This window comes from Suncus etruscus, chromosome 4 (genome assembly GCF_024139225.1).
Source record: "Suncus etruscus isolate mSunEtr1 chromosome 4, mSunEtr1.pri.cur, whole genome shotgun sequence".
In the NCBI taxonomy this organism is placed as follows: domain Eukaryota; kingdom Metazoa; phylum Chordata; class Mammalia; order Eulipotyphla; family Soricidae; genus Suncus; species Suncus etruscus.
In genome coordinates, this window is record NC_064851.1 from 163,204,645 (window position 1) to 163,224,675 (window position 20,031).

Consider the following 20,031-nt stretch of genomic DNA (forward strand, 5'->3'; position numbering starts at 1 on the left):
CTTGTCTAGCAGCGGTATAATTTTTCCTTCCCAAAGTAAATGTTTAAGTCAAAGCCACACCTTATGCAAAGTTATATAGATATTTAATTTACTATTTCCCCCAAAACAACCTGGATAATTTTAGTTTTAATTATTATGTGATAATTCTTTTAAAGTTTATTAAATTTGCATGGATATATGAATCTCCTAAGTATACTATTTTCTTCTCCTTACCTATTTACCTGGTCCTATACCAATAACACATATCTTTTTATTACTCTGGCCATGTAACAAATCTTAATATCTGACAGCACTAACCACCCATTTTTATGACTTCTATTTAAGGCACAGATAGCAGTAGATTTTTATTTCCTCCCACAAATTTCATTGCAAATTGGTAAATTCTTTAGTTTCCAACTAAAATTATGATTGAATTTGCATTGCATTTATATACTCAGTTGAAAACATTATCTTCAAAATATGAATTTAGCTCCTCTAAAGCCTGAAAAGTTACTGCACTTATTCATATATTTTTATATACTTTGCTAGATTTTTTAATTTTTTTTTACTTGAACATGATGGCTTACAAAGTTGCTCATACTACAGTAGTTTTTGGAGTTCCCTGTTCCAACCCCACCACCAATACAACATTCCCTACACCATAGTCCCCAGTTTCCCACTCACCCCGAAGGTTGCCCCTTTGCAGGCACAAAATAATTTTTGTTTGTTTATTTTGGGGCCACACCTGGCAGCGCTCAGGGTTACTCCTGGCTCTGCCCTCAGAAATCGCTCCTGTCAGGCTCAGGGGACCATCTAAGATCTGGGGATTGAACCCGGGTTTGTCCCAGGTCTGCAGCAAAACATCTTGCCGCTGTGCTATCACTTCGGCTCAGGCACAAAATAATTTACTTTATATTGCTTGTTGTATCTAACTGGTGATAGAATTATCGAATGAAACTTCAGTAAAAGAAAATTGTTATATCTCACAATAGGGTCATTAAGTCATTGTCAGAAAGTTTTACTAAGATGTTTTGTTGCTAGTTGAGCCTTTGATACTATTGGTTTTATTTTTTAAGCTTGGATAGCGGCAATACTACTTCGATATCTTATTTGGTGCTTTCCTGCTGTCAGTGTTGATGTCAGTATTGAAAAGTTTAAAGGTGACACACAACTGCATATGTGGCCACATTCTCCAGGAATTACAGGATCTGTGGAAGGAACTGTACCAATGAGTACATGATGGCAGCTGTGGACTATGTCCGTGATAACTGGGCTTCCAGAGCTATGGAGAGAAAATGGGGAACTTTTTTGCCTCTACTCCAAGAAGAAACAGAGTTTTCAACCCAAAGACTAGCATACCTAGAGGTAATTTTCAATTTAGTGTCTCTGCAAAAAAAACTAAGGAAGAGCAATGAAGCTGGGCCATTAGTGTGGAAGGAATTGGTTGGGGAACAGTGTTCTGTAAACTTTTGTGGCTTGACTTATCTCTCTTTCAAGAATAAACTGAGTTTATGGAGCTGGACGATGAGTTAACATGGTGCTGGCTGTGGGATATGTCTCATTTTGCTAGATTTTTTTTTTAAGTGTGTCAGGGAAATTTCTTAAAGAGTAAAAAAAAAAGTAGCACATTCTATCAATATCATTTGGGTACAAGGACTAAATAAATAAATAATTTTTCATAGAATTTACTTAGATTATTTCATTATTTACTATTAATACTGAGGCTTGGTGGGTTTGCATGCTAGCTTTAGAATTTTATCTTCCACATACATGTAAATAATTTTGTGTCGGCTGAAAAGACAACTCCAAAGATTTACAGTTTGTAAAACATTAGCTATAACTAATAAGAAATCCAGTTCTAATATTTGTTAATTTTTCTAAATTTCTAAGTAATCTTAAGTAATCTTTTATTTTATCATTACATCTCATTGTTGTTTCATTAAGTCATGAGTTTAAAACTTTGTATTTGCATGAAAGTTCATGATTTTTATTTTTCAAAAAATTAAAATTTGGCATGTTTCTCCAGAACCTTGTCTATATTTCAATTGATTGGGATTAGTATATGTTGCAATATTATTGCAATTGTAAGTGAAATATTTCTCTTTAGTTCTTTTTAAAGTTATTTTTGGTTAAAAAATGGTTTTGATCTTTGTAGTTTATCAACTTTTATCAACTTATCAACATTTATCAACTTTTCTAAACCTTACTTTGGTTCTAATAGGTTATTCCTAGGTTTTATTGGTCCTTTTTGGTACATAACTTTAATGTTAGTAATAATAAATAGCTAAGTATAATACATTTAAAAATAAACAGGCATTCCTAAATCTTTGTTAAATAACAATATTGACAATCGTTGTATGTGTCAGCTCTTACGTCTTGTGCCCTAAAACTGCAATTCTCTCTCTCTCTCCCTCTCTTTTCTTTGCTCTCTCTCCCTCTCTCTCTTTCACTCATTCTCTTTTTTTTCCTCCTTCCCCTCCCATCTCTCCCCTTTCAATTTTTTGAATTCATCTAACCCCATTCCCAATCATCTCTCCACTACTCCTCACCAGAGTATAAACTACATAAACCAAATAGAGCCTTTCCAGTCTCCATCACCACCACAGTAGTCTGGCTACAGACAACTCTGGCTAAAGGAATAGAGCAAAAGTAAACCAGAGCTTCTGGAAAATATCCATTTCTATTATGAAGAGGACAAATTTGAATCACTATTCTCCTGATTTTCTGATGAAGATCACAGATGTGTTGATGGAAAATGTAATTTATCCTTACATGACTACTAAAAGGAAAGGCTGGGATTCAGCCCAAACCTAATATTATTAAACCCCTGAACACAAAGCATAGCAACTACCTCCATACTTTTGATCAAGTTAAAAAAATAAGTTTCTTGTTTAGCTACAGTTTTCAGGATGTGAATCTCCTCTTTGTACTAATTATTTTACCATTACAAATTCTTTTACAAACACTACGATATCTTGTGATAACATGAGAATTCATACCTATGTCATCAGATTTGTCTTCACTTTTAGATATTTTGAAACTTCATAATACGGAAACAAGCCTGTTTTCATCCTACAAGTTGAAATTTGACACAAAAAAAGACAAATAATCAGGCTGTCACAAATTTTCATTTTGCTCAAATTCACTGAGTCCATTAAACTGGTTTACGGGTTTTTGTTTTTATGTAGCACTGTAGATGATATGTTGTAAAATAAAGACTGAAATCCAAGAAACTTGCTGTTTTTTAAAAGAACAGTAAAATATCCTCTATCATCAATGTGAATACAGAATATGTCCACAAATTCCAGAAAAACATTTCACAGAGCAAGAATGATATATAAGGCTGTAGAACTCTCTTACAATTGCTTTTTTCTCTGACTTCATAATGACTGATTGGCCAGTCCTTTTTATACCAAGAGTCTTCAAGAAGAGAAAAACTAAAAGAAGTTGTCGTCTTAAAAATAAATACCATAGAAGAAAAAATGATTTGGCAATGGGCAGCGCAATAACAAGTTGTGAAAAGGCATTAGAAAGACAAAGAGAATTGGATAAGTACTCATTGGTCCTCAGTCTTATTAGGATAAATGCCTCCAGGCACTCCAAAGATAATGAGTATGCCAATTATTTTTTAGGGCACAGGAGCAGGACAAGGAATTACTGCTGTTTTCTGATGTAATAAGGACAAGCAGCACAAGTCAGAAATGTCACGCTTAGGCAGGTCATTCTTATTTGGGCAGAGAAGTTAATCACAGGTGAATCTTGCCAGTGGCTCCCCAATCATGGGAAGTCAGGGTTCATTTGCAACTCAGGCATGATATTCTGAAATCAAAACTGATATTAATGAGCTACCACAAAAGAAAATTTGCAGCAACCATAAATCTCTGGATTTGCAATCAGTTGTCTGTTTGTCCTTGACAGACAATACATATTTACTCTTCTTTCAGGACAAAGTAATTCTAAAGAAAGTCAAAGAGAAAAAAGATAGCACTGATTCATGGATGTGTGTTGGCTGAAACTCAGGTTTTTGACATAACAGTAATGGCGATTGATTTGATATGTTAAGAATAATGTTCGAGCACCAATATTATTCAGTTTTATTAAGCTTTCAGAAGCAGCAACACAGGAATTTGGATGATATCTGCTCTCCTCTGCAGGTTTTTGGCCATAGAATCACTGTTTATTTAATGCTCTTAACCTTAAATTTTAAATTAAAGTTTTTTAAAACTTAAAAAAATTGAAAGAAAATAATAAATGTACTCAACTAAATTCAGCAAAATTGTCTTTCTTTAACTTTTCTTTTCTATATCTGTGCTAACTTATATTTTCTATTTATATTTCTATTTATAATGATATTTGCATTTTTTGCTAAAGACATCATAAAATGTTCTCAATACCACTCATCTGTTAGCAATAATATCTGTTGATAATTATCTGTTAATAATATCTTTATTTAAACACCTTGATTACAAACATGATTGTGATTAGGTTTCAGTCATGTAAAGAACACCCTCCTTCACCAGTACAACATTCTCACCACCAATGTCCCAAATCTCCTTTCACCCTACCCCACCCCCACCTGTACTCTAGGCAGGCTTTCCAGTTTCCTCATTCATTCACATGGTTATGATAGTTCTCAGTGTAGTTATTTCTCTAACTACACTCAACACTCTGTGGTGAGCTTCATGTCACGAGCTGAACCTTCCAGCCCTCTCTCTTTGTCTCTGAGAATTGTTGCAAAAATGTCTTTCATTTTTCTTAAAACCGAAAGATGAGTGAGACTATTCTGTGTCTATCTCTCTCCCTCTGACTATTTCACTCAGCACAATAGATTCCATATACATCCATGTATAAGGAAATTTTATGACTTTATCTCACCTGACGGCTGCATAATATTCTATTGTGTATTTGTACCACAGTTTCTTTTTGTTTGTTTGTTTGTTTGTTTGTTTTTGGGCCACACCCGGCGGTGCTCAGGGGTTACTCCAGGCTGTCTGCTCAGAAATAGCTCCTGGCAGGCATGGGGGACCATATGGGACACTGGGATTCGAACCAACCACCTTAGGTCCTGGATCTGCTGCTTGCAAGGCAAACGCCACTGTGCTATTTGTCCAGGCCCTGTACCACCGTTTCTTTAGCCATTCATCTGTTGAAGGGCATCTTGGTTGTTTCCAGATATTGTGAATAGTGCTGCAATAAATATAGATGTGAGGAAGGGATTTTTGTATTGTATCCTTGTGTTTCTAGGGTATATCCCTACAAGTGGTATAGCTGGATCTTATAGAAGCTCAATTTTCAGTTTTTGGAGGAATCTCCATATCGCTTTCCATAAAGGTTGGACTAGACAGCATTCCCAGCAGCAGTAGATAAGAGTTCCTTTCTCTCCACATCCCAGCCAGCAATGATTGTTCTCATCCTTTGTGATGTGTGCCAATCTCTGTGGTGTGAGATGGTATCTTATTGGCTTCTCGGCCTGAGCAGCTCCAGGACATAGTTTTATGGGGGGGGGGGGCCTTCCTAGCCCTCTGAGGAGAGCTTCAGGGATTCAGAAAAGAGACTCAAGCAAAGCCAACAGGTCAAGTTCTCACAGTCATCAAGGGCACAGTAGGGCAGAACCTCCACAGACAGAGGAATCAGCTCTTTGCCTGGCGACCCCCACAGCCAGTCCTTACTCACTTGGTCTTTCTTGTCTTCTCGGCCTGAGCAGCTCCAGGACGCAATTTGGGGGGGAGACCCTTCCTAGCCCTCTCTATTTTCTATATCTATCTCAGATCACCCCAGTTGTATGGGAGAGATATTACAGAGTGAAGGTACTTTCATTGAATGCAAACAATCCCATTTCAATCCCCAATGCCACATGTTACCCTGAGCACAGAGCCAAGAGTAGCCCCTGAATACAAGCAGATATGACCCAAAATCAAACAACAAAACATTGCTTCAATTGACCAAATTTTGTCATTAATTTTTTATAAAATATTTATTTAAACACCATAATTATAAGCATGATTGTAGTTGGGTTTCAGTCATAAATGGAACACCTCCCTTCACCTTACATTTTAAATCTAGAATAAAAGCTAAAATACTACATTTTGAATCTGTCTCTTCAACCTATTCCATAATTCTTTGCTTTTTAGTTGTGTTTTACAACAATTAAAAATGCAGGACCATTGTCTGATATGCACCGCATTCTTCACAACTAGATTCCAGTTAAATATTTTGGCATATGGAACACACAGTACATAGCTAATGGTGTAAACTTCCTGCTGTTTTATCTTTCTACCCCTCGAATTCATGCTTCTTGTCAATGAAAACAATCTGTCAAATAATACTTTTGAGTACAAGTGAATATCTTGTGAATTGATCATTGTACTAAAAGACTTAAAAATTTTGAATGACCTTTGCTTCCATCATAATTGCTACAAAATTCTGCTTACCCCACCCCAAAACCTTCTTTTTCATTAATGAGTCATCTTCTCTAAAGAGGAGTTTCCTCTCTCCTATCTTCCTTGTTCTCACTTTCTCTCTCCCACCCCGGGCAGGGAGGGGGAAATCTCTGTATCACTAAAAATTTGTATTTGACATAGCATAATCTATTACCATGGTCATCGATTCAAAGTTCAAATTGTCCCACTTCAGAAAGTGGGAGCTCCCCCTGCATAGTTTTAATGTTTGAGGTTTATTTGGTTTGTTTGTTTTGTTTTTTATTTGTTTGTTTGTTTTTGGTGCAAAACATACCCCGTCATTCTCAGGATACACTTCTGGTTCTTCTCTGTAGGATGACTTCTGGAGGGGTTTGGGGGACCATATATGCTGCTAAAGGTCAAGCTCAGATCAGCTGCAGGCAAGTCCAGTGTCCTAGCTGTTGTATTATCACTCTAACCCCTTTAGCCCTTAATCTCAGCGCACCCCTTGCTTTAAGACAGACTGAAACATCCCAAATGAACCCTGTATTTTTCTGTCCCCAGACCTGGAGTTTGACATTTCTCCAAAAACACCTAGTTACTTTCAGAACAAATTCTTATCTATACATGTGGCCTCACTGAAATAAATAGGACAAACTCAGTGGCCGAAGAGTTAGCATGGAGGTAAGGCACTTGCCTTGCATGCAGAAGGACAGTGGTTTGAATCCTGGCATCCCATATGGTCCCCGAGCCTGCCAGGAGCTATTTCTGAGCTTAGAGCCAGGAGTAACCCCTTAGCATTACGGGTGTGACCCCACCAAAAAACAAAACAAAACAAAACAAAAAGTACAAACTCCTCCTTCATATTTTGTTGGAATGTTAATACCAATGGCAAAAAGCAAGAAGTTCTGAAAAGTTTCTAACATTGTGTTGCTTTTGGGGCATGAAGGACCAGTGTCTCAGCTGTACTGAACAAACTATCATGGTTGGCATGTGATGTCTATGGGGGTTTGACCTGAGGGCTCCTGTGAATAAGGCGGGACTTCTGTGGTCTCATTTTCAGCCCACACCACAGGAGGAAACATCCCAATTTTTTTCTTAGCATTCCCAGGGAGAGAGTTTAATGGATCATCAGCCAAACAAAAGTAGATTTAGACCCCTAAACACATGGCTACATGGACATTCTTTTTCTACAGTTCTGTAAAATGGAGATCAATAACAGGGACACTGTGTTTGTCCAAGTATCCTACACAGAGTCTGTGAAAAAATCATGAAATAAGAATATAGGGTATTTCAAGTTCTTTAAAAAGAAGCTACCTCAATAAACACACGGCATGGTCATTGAAATCAGTATTCATTTCCAAGGTACTTGACATTTTCCCATTTTGTCTAAATCAGTTATGGACAAGGCTATCAATTTTCTGACTATAAAATCAACTTTTGAAAGGCTATTTTCTTTCAGAATGTCAGAAGACTCCGCAACAAAACAAAGAATTTTAAACAAACTGCCAAGACATCAAAATAATTCTAAAGCCTTTATATTTCACATGAAGTATTACATTTCATGTAACTGTGTAACTGTTCATTAAATTGAATTAATATATAATAATGATATATTTAAATATATAATTAAATATATATATTAAATATAATTAAATAATTATATTTAAACATTCAGAAAATAAACCTACATATCCTTCTCAAAACTCATGATAAATTACAAAAATAACAGCAGATAACGCATCATAAATGCTTTTAAAATCCAGAATCTCTTCCAAATCTATTCTCACTACAAATCATGGACTAAATATTAATGTTATTCAGTATGTGATGAGGAATATTGAAACCAGAGAAGTTCATCACTTGGTAACACCCATGGCAAAAACATGAAGGAGGGATCGGAGAGATAACATGGAGGTAAGGCATTTGCCTTGCATGCAGAAGGACGATGGTTCGAATTCCGGCATTCCATATGGTCCCCTGAGTACCGGGAGCGATTTCTAAGCAGAGTCAGGAGGAACCCCTGAGCACTGCCGGGTGTGACCCAAAAACCAAAACAAACAAACAAAACGTGAACGAATAAGGATTCACACACAAATTAAGAACAATGTTGCCAATTGAGCATTTCAAAATGTTTTTAAAATAAGGGAGAAGAGCACAAATTGATTTCCAGGAAGATTGGACGTGCTAAATTGGCTCAGATTTTAACAACTTCAGCATTAACTTTTATTTTCTTCTATTGGATTTTGCTTCAGAATGTCAGGAGTGCAGTGTCTAAGACAGCATGTAAGCAAGTGATTAGGCATTGGGCAGATGAATTGTTTGAACATTTCATTTTCAATCCACAGGATCACATTAGCAATCAATTAACCCTGTATGGAATTTAGTCCTATATGCCTTGTTAAGCTTTCAACTGGATTTTCCTTTTACTGGAAACCCTGATAAAATTATAGAGTGGCATGAAATATGATAGAGGTATTGATTTCCAAAGTAGACACTGAGAGATGGATGAAACAAATTGTTCAACTGTTGTTTGACCTTCAGCTTTGGAGATAGCAATATTATGTGAATACTATTATGCACTGCATGACTTGTATTCTTCAGAGCACTGTCACTCATATATCATCTACTCACAACAACCATTATTATGTCTTCAGCAATAACAAAATTTGCACACACTAATGCTGAATTTAACTCAAAAAAATATGTGTGCTAAGATAAATGGAGCATGTCAAATACCTTTTACCATCTCTTGGCCCACCACTTTGCTCCAGCCATCACTTTGACAACTAGTCATTCTTGAGATAAACATTTGACAAAATAAAACCAATCTGCTATGTATGTTCTCTCTTGCTTTATGCCCCAAGTGTCTCATCCACTGAGCTTCTGAGCTATGCTGTATTATATGAATTCTGTAAAGGTTAAACCTTCGGAGCAATCCTTAAATGAGAATGGGATCTGCTCAATAAACACTTCCTCTTTTCTCATTCCTAAGAAAATATTCCATAGGAAGGTTTATACATCTTCTGCCATTGTTACCACTCTTCTCAATCTGTAAGACCTATCCTACTTTGGTAGAATGATTGCCATATTTAAATAATAAAGAGCACAACAAATAAAATCCTAGCTTCTTTAATCATCCATTGGGTCCTTGCCACAAGCTCTTCTTTGGTGTGGAGGTTGGTGAAATTCTTAACTAATTTATAAAAGAAGTCCGTCAGTGTTAGAATTACAAACCAGGTCTTAAACCTCCTTCCAGAAGATGAATTGAAACCATAGTTCTCAAATGAGAATTGCCTGAGTTTGAGATTAAGCCACTTTGACAATGGACCTGGGTTTTTCTGAAGCTCAACTATTTAAATTAAATAACCAGAATAAAGATATCCAGCGTTGGGCCAGAGAGATATTACAAGGAGTAGGGTGCTTGCCTTCCACACAACCAAACCAGGTTCTATCCCATATGGTCCCCTGAGTACTCTCAGGATTGATTCTTGAGAGAGGAGCCAGGAATAATCCCTAAGCATCACCAGGCATGGTCCCAAAACAAAATAAAAACAAACAAAGAAAAAGGACCAGCACTTATTAAGGGCTTCCCAGGAGAGAATTTTCGATATAAAAGACCTCTAGAGAAATTGTTCTAGCAGAGCTTGTCACAAGGGTTAGGCACAGAAAGTGTTATCATGCCCTGAGTACTTGTTAAGACTGTCAGAGGGAACAATGTAAGTTAAAAAAAATAATTCCATTTTCCTCAAGAGCTTAAGTATTTACAAAGGCTAATAGCATTGGCATTTAGCAAAGAATAGCACAGCTCAATTTTAGGATTTTTTTGTTTATAAAATGTTTAGCAGGTAAGGTACCTGCCTGTAAGAGGCCCAGGTTCTCTCTTTTATTTATTTATTTATTTACTTATTTATTTATTTATTTGGGTTACACCCGGCAGTGCTCAGGGGTCACTTCTGGCTCCACACTCAGAAATCGCTCCTGGTGGGCACGGGGGATCATATGGGATGCCGGGATTCTAACCATCGTCCTTCTGCATGAAAGGCAAACACCTTACATCCATGCTATCTCTCCGGCCCCCCAGGTTCTCTTCTTGACACTGCATATTTCCCTGATCATAGAGCCAGAAAAAGTCCCATAACAACAGTGGTAGCCTCCAAACCAAATATAAGGAATATCAAAAGAAAAAATCAAAAGAATTCAAGTCAGTGCCATCTACTATTGAAGAGCAATAATTAAACTTGAAAATGGAATGTAGGCCAATGATAAGTTACAGAATAAACATTTTATACATACAACATCAACCTTTTATCTTATTCTTTAATGGATAAAAATGAGCTCCAGTTTCAAAAGGAAAATGTTAAATTTGTGATAGGGAAGGGATATAGGCACTTAGTGAAGACCAAACTTCTTTATTGGTTTCTTATTAATTGAATCAATACACAGAACTATACATAACATTTTTTAGTTTAGCTTTTTAGCTATATCCACTTATCCACTGTACTTAGGGCTTACTCCTAGCTCTGCTCCACATCTGTGGAGCATATAGCTCCACATATATGAGGTGCTAGAGATCAAACCCAGTTAGCATACATACAATTCAGATGCCTTACTACTTTACTACCAGTCTGGACCCCAGGATTATATAGAATATTAAAACCTAATGCAAATAAAAAATGACTAAGAATTCATTTACTAGGTGGTTCAACTAAAAATAAAGAGAGCATCCAAATAATTAAATTAGAATGAAAGAAGAGCTATTACAATTTATGGCATAAGGGACAATTAAAAAATACTATAAGTAATTGTAGACCTTCAATTATTTGTTTCTGTTTTGGGGTCACAGCTGGTGTGCTTAGGACTTTATCCTGGTTCGGTGCTTAGGGATCACTCATAGAAGTGCATGTGGAAGCATATATGACACTATAAATTAAAACTAGGTTGGCCATAATAAATACATCATAACCAAGTGAAATGTAAGAATGATTTAACATATAAAATCAATATAATATATCACATTCATAGAATATAGGGCAAAAACCATTCTCTCAAGTGAAACAAAAAATTAACAAAATGCAGTACACTTTAATGAGTCTTTAAATTTTAAAATAAAAACAACTCTGCTATCAATACAAAAAACTACTTCAAGATAACAAAAGAAATATGTGAAAATCACACAGTTAAAAACATACTAAACAATAAGAAACTGAAATATTTTATACTAAAGTCAAGAATTAAAGCAAAGATAGACATATGCGCACCAACAAATAATCCACAAAGTACATGAAGACCTACCACAGCATTAAAAAAATAGTTAAATATGATATATTCAGTTTGAAAAAGAAGTAGAGTATTTTCATTCATGGATAGCATGATTTTGTATATAGAAAGCTCTAATACTTCCATCCCCAAAATTTAGGAAGATGTCAAATTTAAAAAAAAGCTTATCTTGGGCACCATGATTTACAAAAGTGTTAATAAAAAGGTTTCAGACATGCATTTCAAATGCTAACACCATACCTTTCACCAGAATTTTGCTTCCCTCATCATTGTCTCAGTGTCCTTCCTCAAGTCCCCAAAGCCTATCTGCAATGTAAAGGTCAGTTTAGAAGACAAGTTCTTTAGTTCCATTGCCTTTTATAATTATTGATTATCATATTATAATACATTATGCTATATTGTTATTAAATTATTATTGCCATTTATTATTACCTTATTATGCTTATTTACATCCCACATGTGAGAGAAATCATACTGTTTCTGTCCCTTTACTTTTCTTTAATAATTTTTATTGTGACCAAAGTGAATTACAAATCTTTCACAGTAATATTTTAGGTACATAGTGACATTGAATCAAGGGCATTCCCACCACCAGTGTTGTCCTCCCTCACCCCTGTTTTAAGTATGCATCCCATAACCCCCTTCTATGCCCCCCAGGCTGCTAGCATAAGTGGTCCCTTCTGTGTCTAGCTTGTTGTAGATTGGGTATCAATTCTGTTGTCATTGGCTTTGGATTTGGTGTTTAAATCTAATCATTTTTTTATTTCTACTCAATGTTCATACGACAGTTTGGTCTTGGTACCATCCATTTTTCCCCTCAATTTATGAGGCCAAACAAGATGATTCAAGTTATGTGGTTCTGTTTGAAGGGGGGGAGGCAAAAAAAACAAACAAACAAAAAACTGGGAGGAGTCCACTAGAGGTAATAAATATCAATTTAAGAGAAGGGAAAAAGGAAGAAAAACATAACAAAAAGACAAAAGATCTGTCTTTTTACTTTTGACATACTTTACTCAGCATATCCATTCATGTACTAGCAACTTGTATAATAATTTCATCTTTTCTGATATTCAAATTTGTGTATATATGTGTGTATATAATATATATTATATTATACATTATATATACATATTATATATGTATATATACACTCCAAAGATTCTTTATTCAATCATTGTTCCTAGAAACTTAAGTCATTTCCAGATTTTGGTATTGTAAATAATGCTAAAATAAACATATTAGCACAAAGGTCTTTTAAAAATAGAGTTCTCTGGGCCCTTGGGTAAATGTCAAAAAGTGGAATTGCTGAATCATATATATATAGATATATGGAAGACAATGCTTAGTTTATTTTAGAAATGTCCATATAGTTTTCAAAAATAGAGCCATCCTTTTAATTAAAGTTTTAAACATAGTGGGTATTATGTCCAACCTTCAGGCAATAAACTATAAATGTAAACACATCGTGGGTCACTTTAAGTCTTGGCATTCTTCCAAAATCTGCTTTCAATTTTTTTTTCTTGTTTTCTTTTCTAACCATATCTGGCAAGCTAAGGGGTTAAACCTGGCTCTGCACTTAGAAATCATTCCTGGAAGAACTCAGGGACCATATGGGATGCTAGGTCAGCCACATGGAAGGCAAGCTCCTTACCTGCTGTATTATCTCTCTGGACCCTCTGACTGCATTTCTGGACATGCTAATGAATTCACAAAGTTGTAGTTGGAGAAGGGTTTGAGTAGGTTTGTGTTGTTGTATAGGCAATTTATAGGCGTTCTTCAGGAGTACTAATGCAATATGAGCTTATTTCATCAAAGAAAAATCATGCTTTTTAGACTACAAGAACTATTAGGAACTGACTCCTCATTACCTCCTATACGGCGGTGGTCAGGGGTTACTTCTGGCTCTGCATTCAGAAGTCACTCCTGGCAGACAAGGGGGACCATATGGGATGCCGCAAATTGAACCAGGGTTCACCCAGGATTGACTGCATGCAAGGCAAATGCCCTACCGCTGTACTATTATTCCAGCCCCAACCTCTCTATACCATTTCTTGTTCCTATCTCTCAGTAACTCACAAGTCACCAAGCATACAGACCCACCATAAACATTAAAATTTAGGTTTGATTGAGGATATTTTTGTTCAATTTTTTCCCTAATATTTCTAAGCCCAACTACTTTTACATGTTAGTTCATTTTAATTAAATTAACAACTTTTTCCTAATATTTTTACCATTAAACCAAAGAACCTATTTCATCAGCATTTTATGGTAAAATGAACAATAATTGCATTTCTATGCTACAGTAACTATTTGGAAAAGTAGGTCAATGTGTTAAGCACATGTCTTTCATGTGGGAGCCACATATCTGACCCCCAGAACCACCAGACTCCCCAGGAATAGTCAGCTGTCATTCTTACCAGACATTCTTGTAATTTTTAAATCTGCTATATGTAAAGTTTGCATCCAAAACATGTCAGAGTCTGCAGTTGAGATGTCATCAGAGCTGTAACTCCATGAGAGTTATCATCTTCAGCTAATAAACTCGATTGGGGATCTTTGAACAGCTATTTTAGGGTGAGAACCCTGTAGAGAAAGTGAAATATGGCATGGGCTCAGAAATACATTTAATATCTGGAAGCTACATAGCTTTGATGTATGTAGAATTGGGGTTAGAAGAGAATAAAAGATTGCATTTACTTTGCAGCCTCCATTAGTTTCCTCTCCATCCACAGCTTCTCTCAGCTGTACAGATCCTACACCCAAATGTTCACAAAGATGATGCGTAATTGTTTTAAAGAAGAAAATTAAAATAAAAAGAGTTTAGATAAGAGTATCTGGAATGTTTTTAAATTTTTCAAAGAGCATTAATATAGATGAAAAGAAAGTACACAAATAAAAAAAAAGCAGAATCAACCTACTGTGTGAAAATGAGGGTGGAATGCAGAGGTTATCAAAGCAACCAAAGAAAACATTATTGCACAGGATAGAACTCCCATTTCAAGGAAATCATTAGTAGAAGCCAATGAGATGTCAGGTCCCTGAGCTCCTGTCCTCTTTCCATCCAGCTTTCAAGTAGAGAGACTCTACCTCAGTGTCTGTGAGAGTCAAGATGACATTCAGCACTGAGGTTAATTAAAGGTCAAAAGCATGAAGTTTGATGAGAGAGTAAAGTTTCCAGGATTATTCTTTGGGAACAAAAACACTGGAAGAGAGTCAATGTTTTTAAGAAGCTGCAGAGGTAGCAAAAGTTGACTTGAGAAATACTTTTAATGAGGGTCCAATGAATGGCACTGCCTAGGAGTTAAAAGGCTATTTACTTTGACAGAATAAAATAAAATATTTATAATTTATCCATATCATAAGGGATTAATATCCAGACTATACAAAATTATCTATTATAATAAAAAAACAAAAAAAAAAATAAACTCCAATTAAAATGTGGGCACAGGTCTTCTTTAATAGGCATTTTCCAGAGAAAATACACAGAGCTCATAGCACATGAAAAGTTGCTTCACACCACTAATAATTAGGAAAATACAAATCAAAACCACAATGATATAGTTTATCACATTTATTAGAATTATGATTAAAAAATAAAAAAGAAGTGTAAGTAGAGATAAAGAAAATTTGGAACTCATATGCTAGAAATGTTAATTAGTGCAGTTACCATGAAAAAGGGGATAGAAAATAGAAAAACTAAAGGAGCTGGAATAATAGTACTGTAGTTAAGGCATTTGCAGCAGACACATATTTGATTATTGGCATCCCATATTGTCCCCTGAGCACTGCCAGGATTGATTATTGAGTGCAAAGTCAGGAGAAAGCTCTGAGAAGTGCTATCTGTTGCCCCCCCCCAAAAAAAAAAACCCAAATGATCCAAGGACTTTTTCTATTAAAAATAGAATAACCACACAATTCATAAATGTATTTATATTTGAGAGATAGATACAGTCCAATGCACCAGAAAGGACTTGAAAAGATATTTGTTCTGTATGTTTATAGCATAGCATAGACAATTGTCTAATGAAGAAATTAATAAAGTAAGTGACCATCAATGGAGAAATGGAGAAACTACACAGTGTCTACACCAAGTGAGAATTTATGCTGTCTTGGAAAAAAATTAATTCTGGTCCTGTACAGTGAGTACAGCATTTGCCTTGTGCACAGCCAACCCAGGTTCACTATGTGAAATCCCAACTGGTCCTCCAAGCTCTGTAGGATTAATTCCTAAGCACATAACCAGGAGTAACCTTACTGAGAGCTGAGAACCACAAAGTGTGGCCCAAAGCCAAAGATATAAAAAAAGAAAGTAATTCTGAAGCTTGTTCTGAAGCTGTCAAAGATTTAGATATGAGGGGTCAGGTCACACCTGGAGTTGCTCAGGGCTTACTTGATCTGTACTATCTGTCTAGCTCTACAGGTGAATCTTGAAGGCATATGAAGTAGAATTAGTTAATCATAAAAGGGCAAAGTTACATGATTGTATTCATTCTTTCTATTGTATTATTTTATTCTATTCATGAAATTTGACTACACAGCAGTCAAATTTACAGAGAAAAGGAGTAGATAGATTGCTAACAAGGGTTAGAAGGAAGGGTGAGAAGAAAAGTTATTGGTTAATGGTACAAAGTTTCGATTTTTCAAAATGAAAGAGCGCATTAATGTTATCTCAATAGTGCATCACTGAACTGTAGACCTTTATTTATAAAATAGCTTCAAAAATAAATCAGGTGGGGCCGGTGAGGTGGCGCTAGAGGTAAGGTGTCTGCCTTGCAAGCGCTAGCCAAGGAAGGACCGCGGTTCGATCCCCCAGTGTCCCATATGGTCCCCCCAAGCCAGGGGCGATTTCTGAGCGCTAAGCCAGGAGTAACCCCTGAGCATCAAATGGGTGTGGCCCCCAAAAACAAAAAAAATCAGGTGTTATGTGTATTTATCCCAATTTTTCTTATGTCACAGACTAAATGCATTTTGGCCCATTAGTCCAATTAGTGCTAGAAGATGCCATCTAGATGGATGTCACATATTGCCTTGACATAGTAGGCACCATCTACATGGACTCTAAGAATATCTGCTGCCTCAGGACAAATCACATAATTCTACTTGGAGCAAAGGAATTAATGAATCCAAGAGATAAAATGTGGAGCTAGAGAAAATGGTACAGTAGATAGGATGCTTGTCTTGCAGGTAGCAACTCAAGTTTAATCCCTGGCACTCTATACAATTCCCCAAGCACCACCAGGAGTTATCACTGAGCACAGAACCAGTTGTAATCTTGAGCACTACAGTTGTGACCCCAAATCAGTGAGGAGAGAGAGTTTAGGAAGGCTGACTAAGCTTATTGGGAACAATTTGATATCACCAAAAGAATTCCAGTGAGGCTGATTATACTTTTTTTTTTTTTTTTTTTTGGTTTTTGGGTCATACCTGGCGACGCTTAGGGGCTACTCCTGACTGCACTCAGAAATAACTCCTGGCAGGCAAGAGGAACCATATGAGTTGCAGGGATTCGAACCACCATCCATCCGGAATCAGCTATATGCAAGACAAATGCCCTACCACTGTGCTATCTCTCCAGCTCCCAAGCCTGATTATTTTGAACATTATATGCAAGACTTAATGGATTCCAACTATAGATAAAAGGAAGATAAAGGTAAGTTGATGGGACTCAGGAAGATAGTACAAGTTGGAAGGAGCCAGGTAAAAATGCAAGGGGCATCAGTACACATACATTGGATTCATACATACACACAGTTGTATGCTCACGCACACTCATACGTACTCACACACTCTCACACACACTCATACACACACATTCATAAGACTATCCCATCACACACATGGAAGACCCTTTTGTATCACTGCTGTCTAAATCAAGTACTTGCATTTCTGAATTTCTTTTGGGGTGTAAAAAGAATTTGAAACTAAAAGTGTTCTGAAACAATGCAGTCCACAGAAAAACATAGTCTTTTTTTTATTTCCTTTTTAACGTCTCCTCAGACAATGTCCTCTGTTCAATTCCTGTTGCAAACCATGATAAATGATGATACACACTCAGAAAACTTTGGGGTACCACTTACTGCCGCCCTCATACTCTGAGCACCACAAAGCCCAGCGCTACAACTCCTCTCCAAGCACTGTACTATCTGACCCAATTGACTAAGTAAAAAAGCTGTTATGGATTCTCCCCAAAACAATCAACTGTCACAGCCTCTGAAAATAAAATTTTTAGACTACTAAGAATAGAAATTATTGACACTAGGGTGAACTCAGCAAATTCAATGTACTGAGGAGAGAAACTAAAGAATCTGCTGAGTCGCACAAAATTGCTTTATGGATTCTTAAACAATTTGGGGATTTGGGGCAGCAAAGATTTAACTCATTTTAAACTACTAGTTTATCTTGTCTCTGCTTCTTCAGAAAAAAAAATCTTATTTCAATTTTATTCTTCCCAAATTCAGAGTCCTAAGAACCTCAAAGTTATTTAGCAGACTCAGTGCCACCATTCAAAATGCTTTCACATGTTTATTTATAGATGGACAAAGAGCAGCATAAATTCACAGTCAATGAAACCCAGGGTTATCTCAATTATTTGTGGTATAAAGAATAATTGGACAAGGGAATGCAAGGAAGGAAAGGGGAGAGAATGCTCCAGAGTTGGAAGAAGAAGAAGGACAGAAGAGGGAAAAAAAACAGGGGGGGGTAGCAAAATGAGACTGTCAAATTAAGTTTCTTTATAGCAAAAGAGAGAGGCTAAAACTAAAAGAAATCTGAGTAGAAGAAAAATATTTGCACTCCATACATCAGATAAAGTGTTGAAATCTAGGATATACGAAGTATTATTGAAGATTAACTTCCCATCTGTGAACTGGAGCGCCAGTGGGCGCGCCTTGGCTTGGACCCAGACCAGACCCGGCCTCGAACTCGCAGGCATGAAAATGGCAGCTGCCTGGACACGCTTCTGCTCCAACAGCTGCTGCCTCTGCTGCCATGTCCGCCCCAGCCCCATTCTGCTGGGCTCCTGGTACCTGATCATCAATGCAGTGGTTCTGCTGATCCTGCTGAGTGCCCTGGCCGACCCGAGCAGTATCGCTTTTCAGATTCCGAACTTGGACTGGACTTCGAGTTCATGGATGATGCCAACATGTGCACTGCAATCGCCATTTCTGTCCTCATGATCCTGATCAGCACCATGGTCACATATAAAGCATACAAGCAACACGCTTCCTGGATCATCCCATTCTTCTGTTACCAGATCTTTGATTTTGCCCTGAATACCCTGGTTGCAGTCACAGTGCTGGTGTACCCCAACTTCATTCAGGAGTACCTACGGCAGCTGCCTCCCAACTTTCCCTACAAAGATGATATCATGCCAGTGAATCCAGCCTGCTTGGTCTTTATTATTCTCCTGCTTAGCAGCAGCATCTTGACTTTTAAGGTTTACCTCATCAGCTGTGTCTGGAACTGTTACCGGTTCATCAATGGGAGGAACAACTCCGACGTCCTGGTGTATGTGAGCAGCAATGACAGGACGGTGCTGCTGCCCCCCTACGAAGACGCTAGCATCAGTGGTGCTGCCAAGGACCCGCCACTGCCGAACTACCTCTCTGCCTGAGCTTGCCCTATCGCAGCTCTGTACCTTCCAGTGCTCTTGAAGGACCTGGTGGCGGCAGTGCCCATGTGCAGTTGGTCTGGAGTTAGAGAAGTACTGAGTCCCTGCTGTGCAAGAAAGAAAAGAAAGAAAGAAAGAAAGAAAGAAAGAAAGAAAGAAAGAAAGAAAGAAAGAAAGAAAGAAAGAAAGAAAGAAAGAGAAAGAAAGAAAGAAAGAGAAAGAAAGAAAGAAGAAGACAAAGAAAGAGAGAAAGAAAGAAAGAAAGAAAGAAAGAAAGAAAGAAAAGAAAGAGAAAGAAAAGAAAGAGAAAGAAAGAAAGAAAGAAAGAAAGAAAGAAAGAAAGAAAGAAAGAAAGAAAGAAAGAAAGAAGAAAGAAGAAAGAAAGAAAAAGAAAGAAAGAAAGAAAGAAAGAAAGAAAGAAAGAAAGAAAGAAAGAAAGAAAGAAAGAAAGAAAGAAAGAAAGAAAAAGATTAACTGTCCAAAATCTAAAAGTCCCATCAAAAATGGAGAGAAGAAATAAACAAATATTTCTTTGAAAAAGACCAACAGATGACCAACAGGCACATGAAAAATGCTCAACATAATTTATCATTAGGGAAATTTAAACCAAGATGACAATGAGATATTATCCTTACACAAATAAAAATGGCACATATCAATAATACTGGGATTCTCCCCAAAACAATCAACTGTCACAGCCTCTGAAAATAAAATTTTTAGACTACTAAGAATAGTAGTTGGTGGGGATGTGTGATAAAGGAATTG

At 36.7% G+C, this 20,031-nt stretch overlaps 1 protein-coding gene across 1 annotated transcript; it reads left to right on the top strand.

Annotated features, from left to right (window-relative positions):
• Nucleotides 1–18,586: 18,586 nt before the first annotated feature.
• On the top strand, nucleotides 18,587–19,354 carry LOC126006074 (lysosomal-associated transmembrane protein 4B-like). Its single transcript, XM_049771407.1, is given in 2 exon segments — nucleotides 18,587–18,734; nucleotides 18,737–19,354. Coding segments are annotated over 2 exon segments (681 nt in total). The 3' UTR covers nucleotides 19,270–19,354.
• The last annotated feature ends 677 nt before the right edge of the window (nucleotides 19,355–20,031 follow it).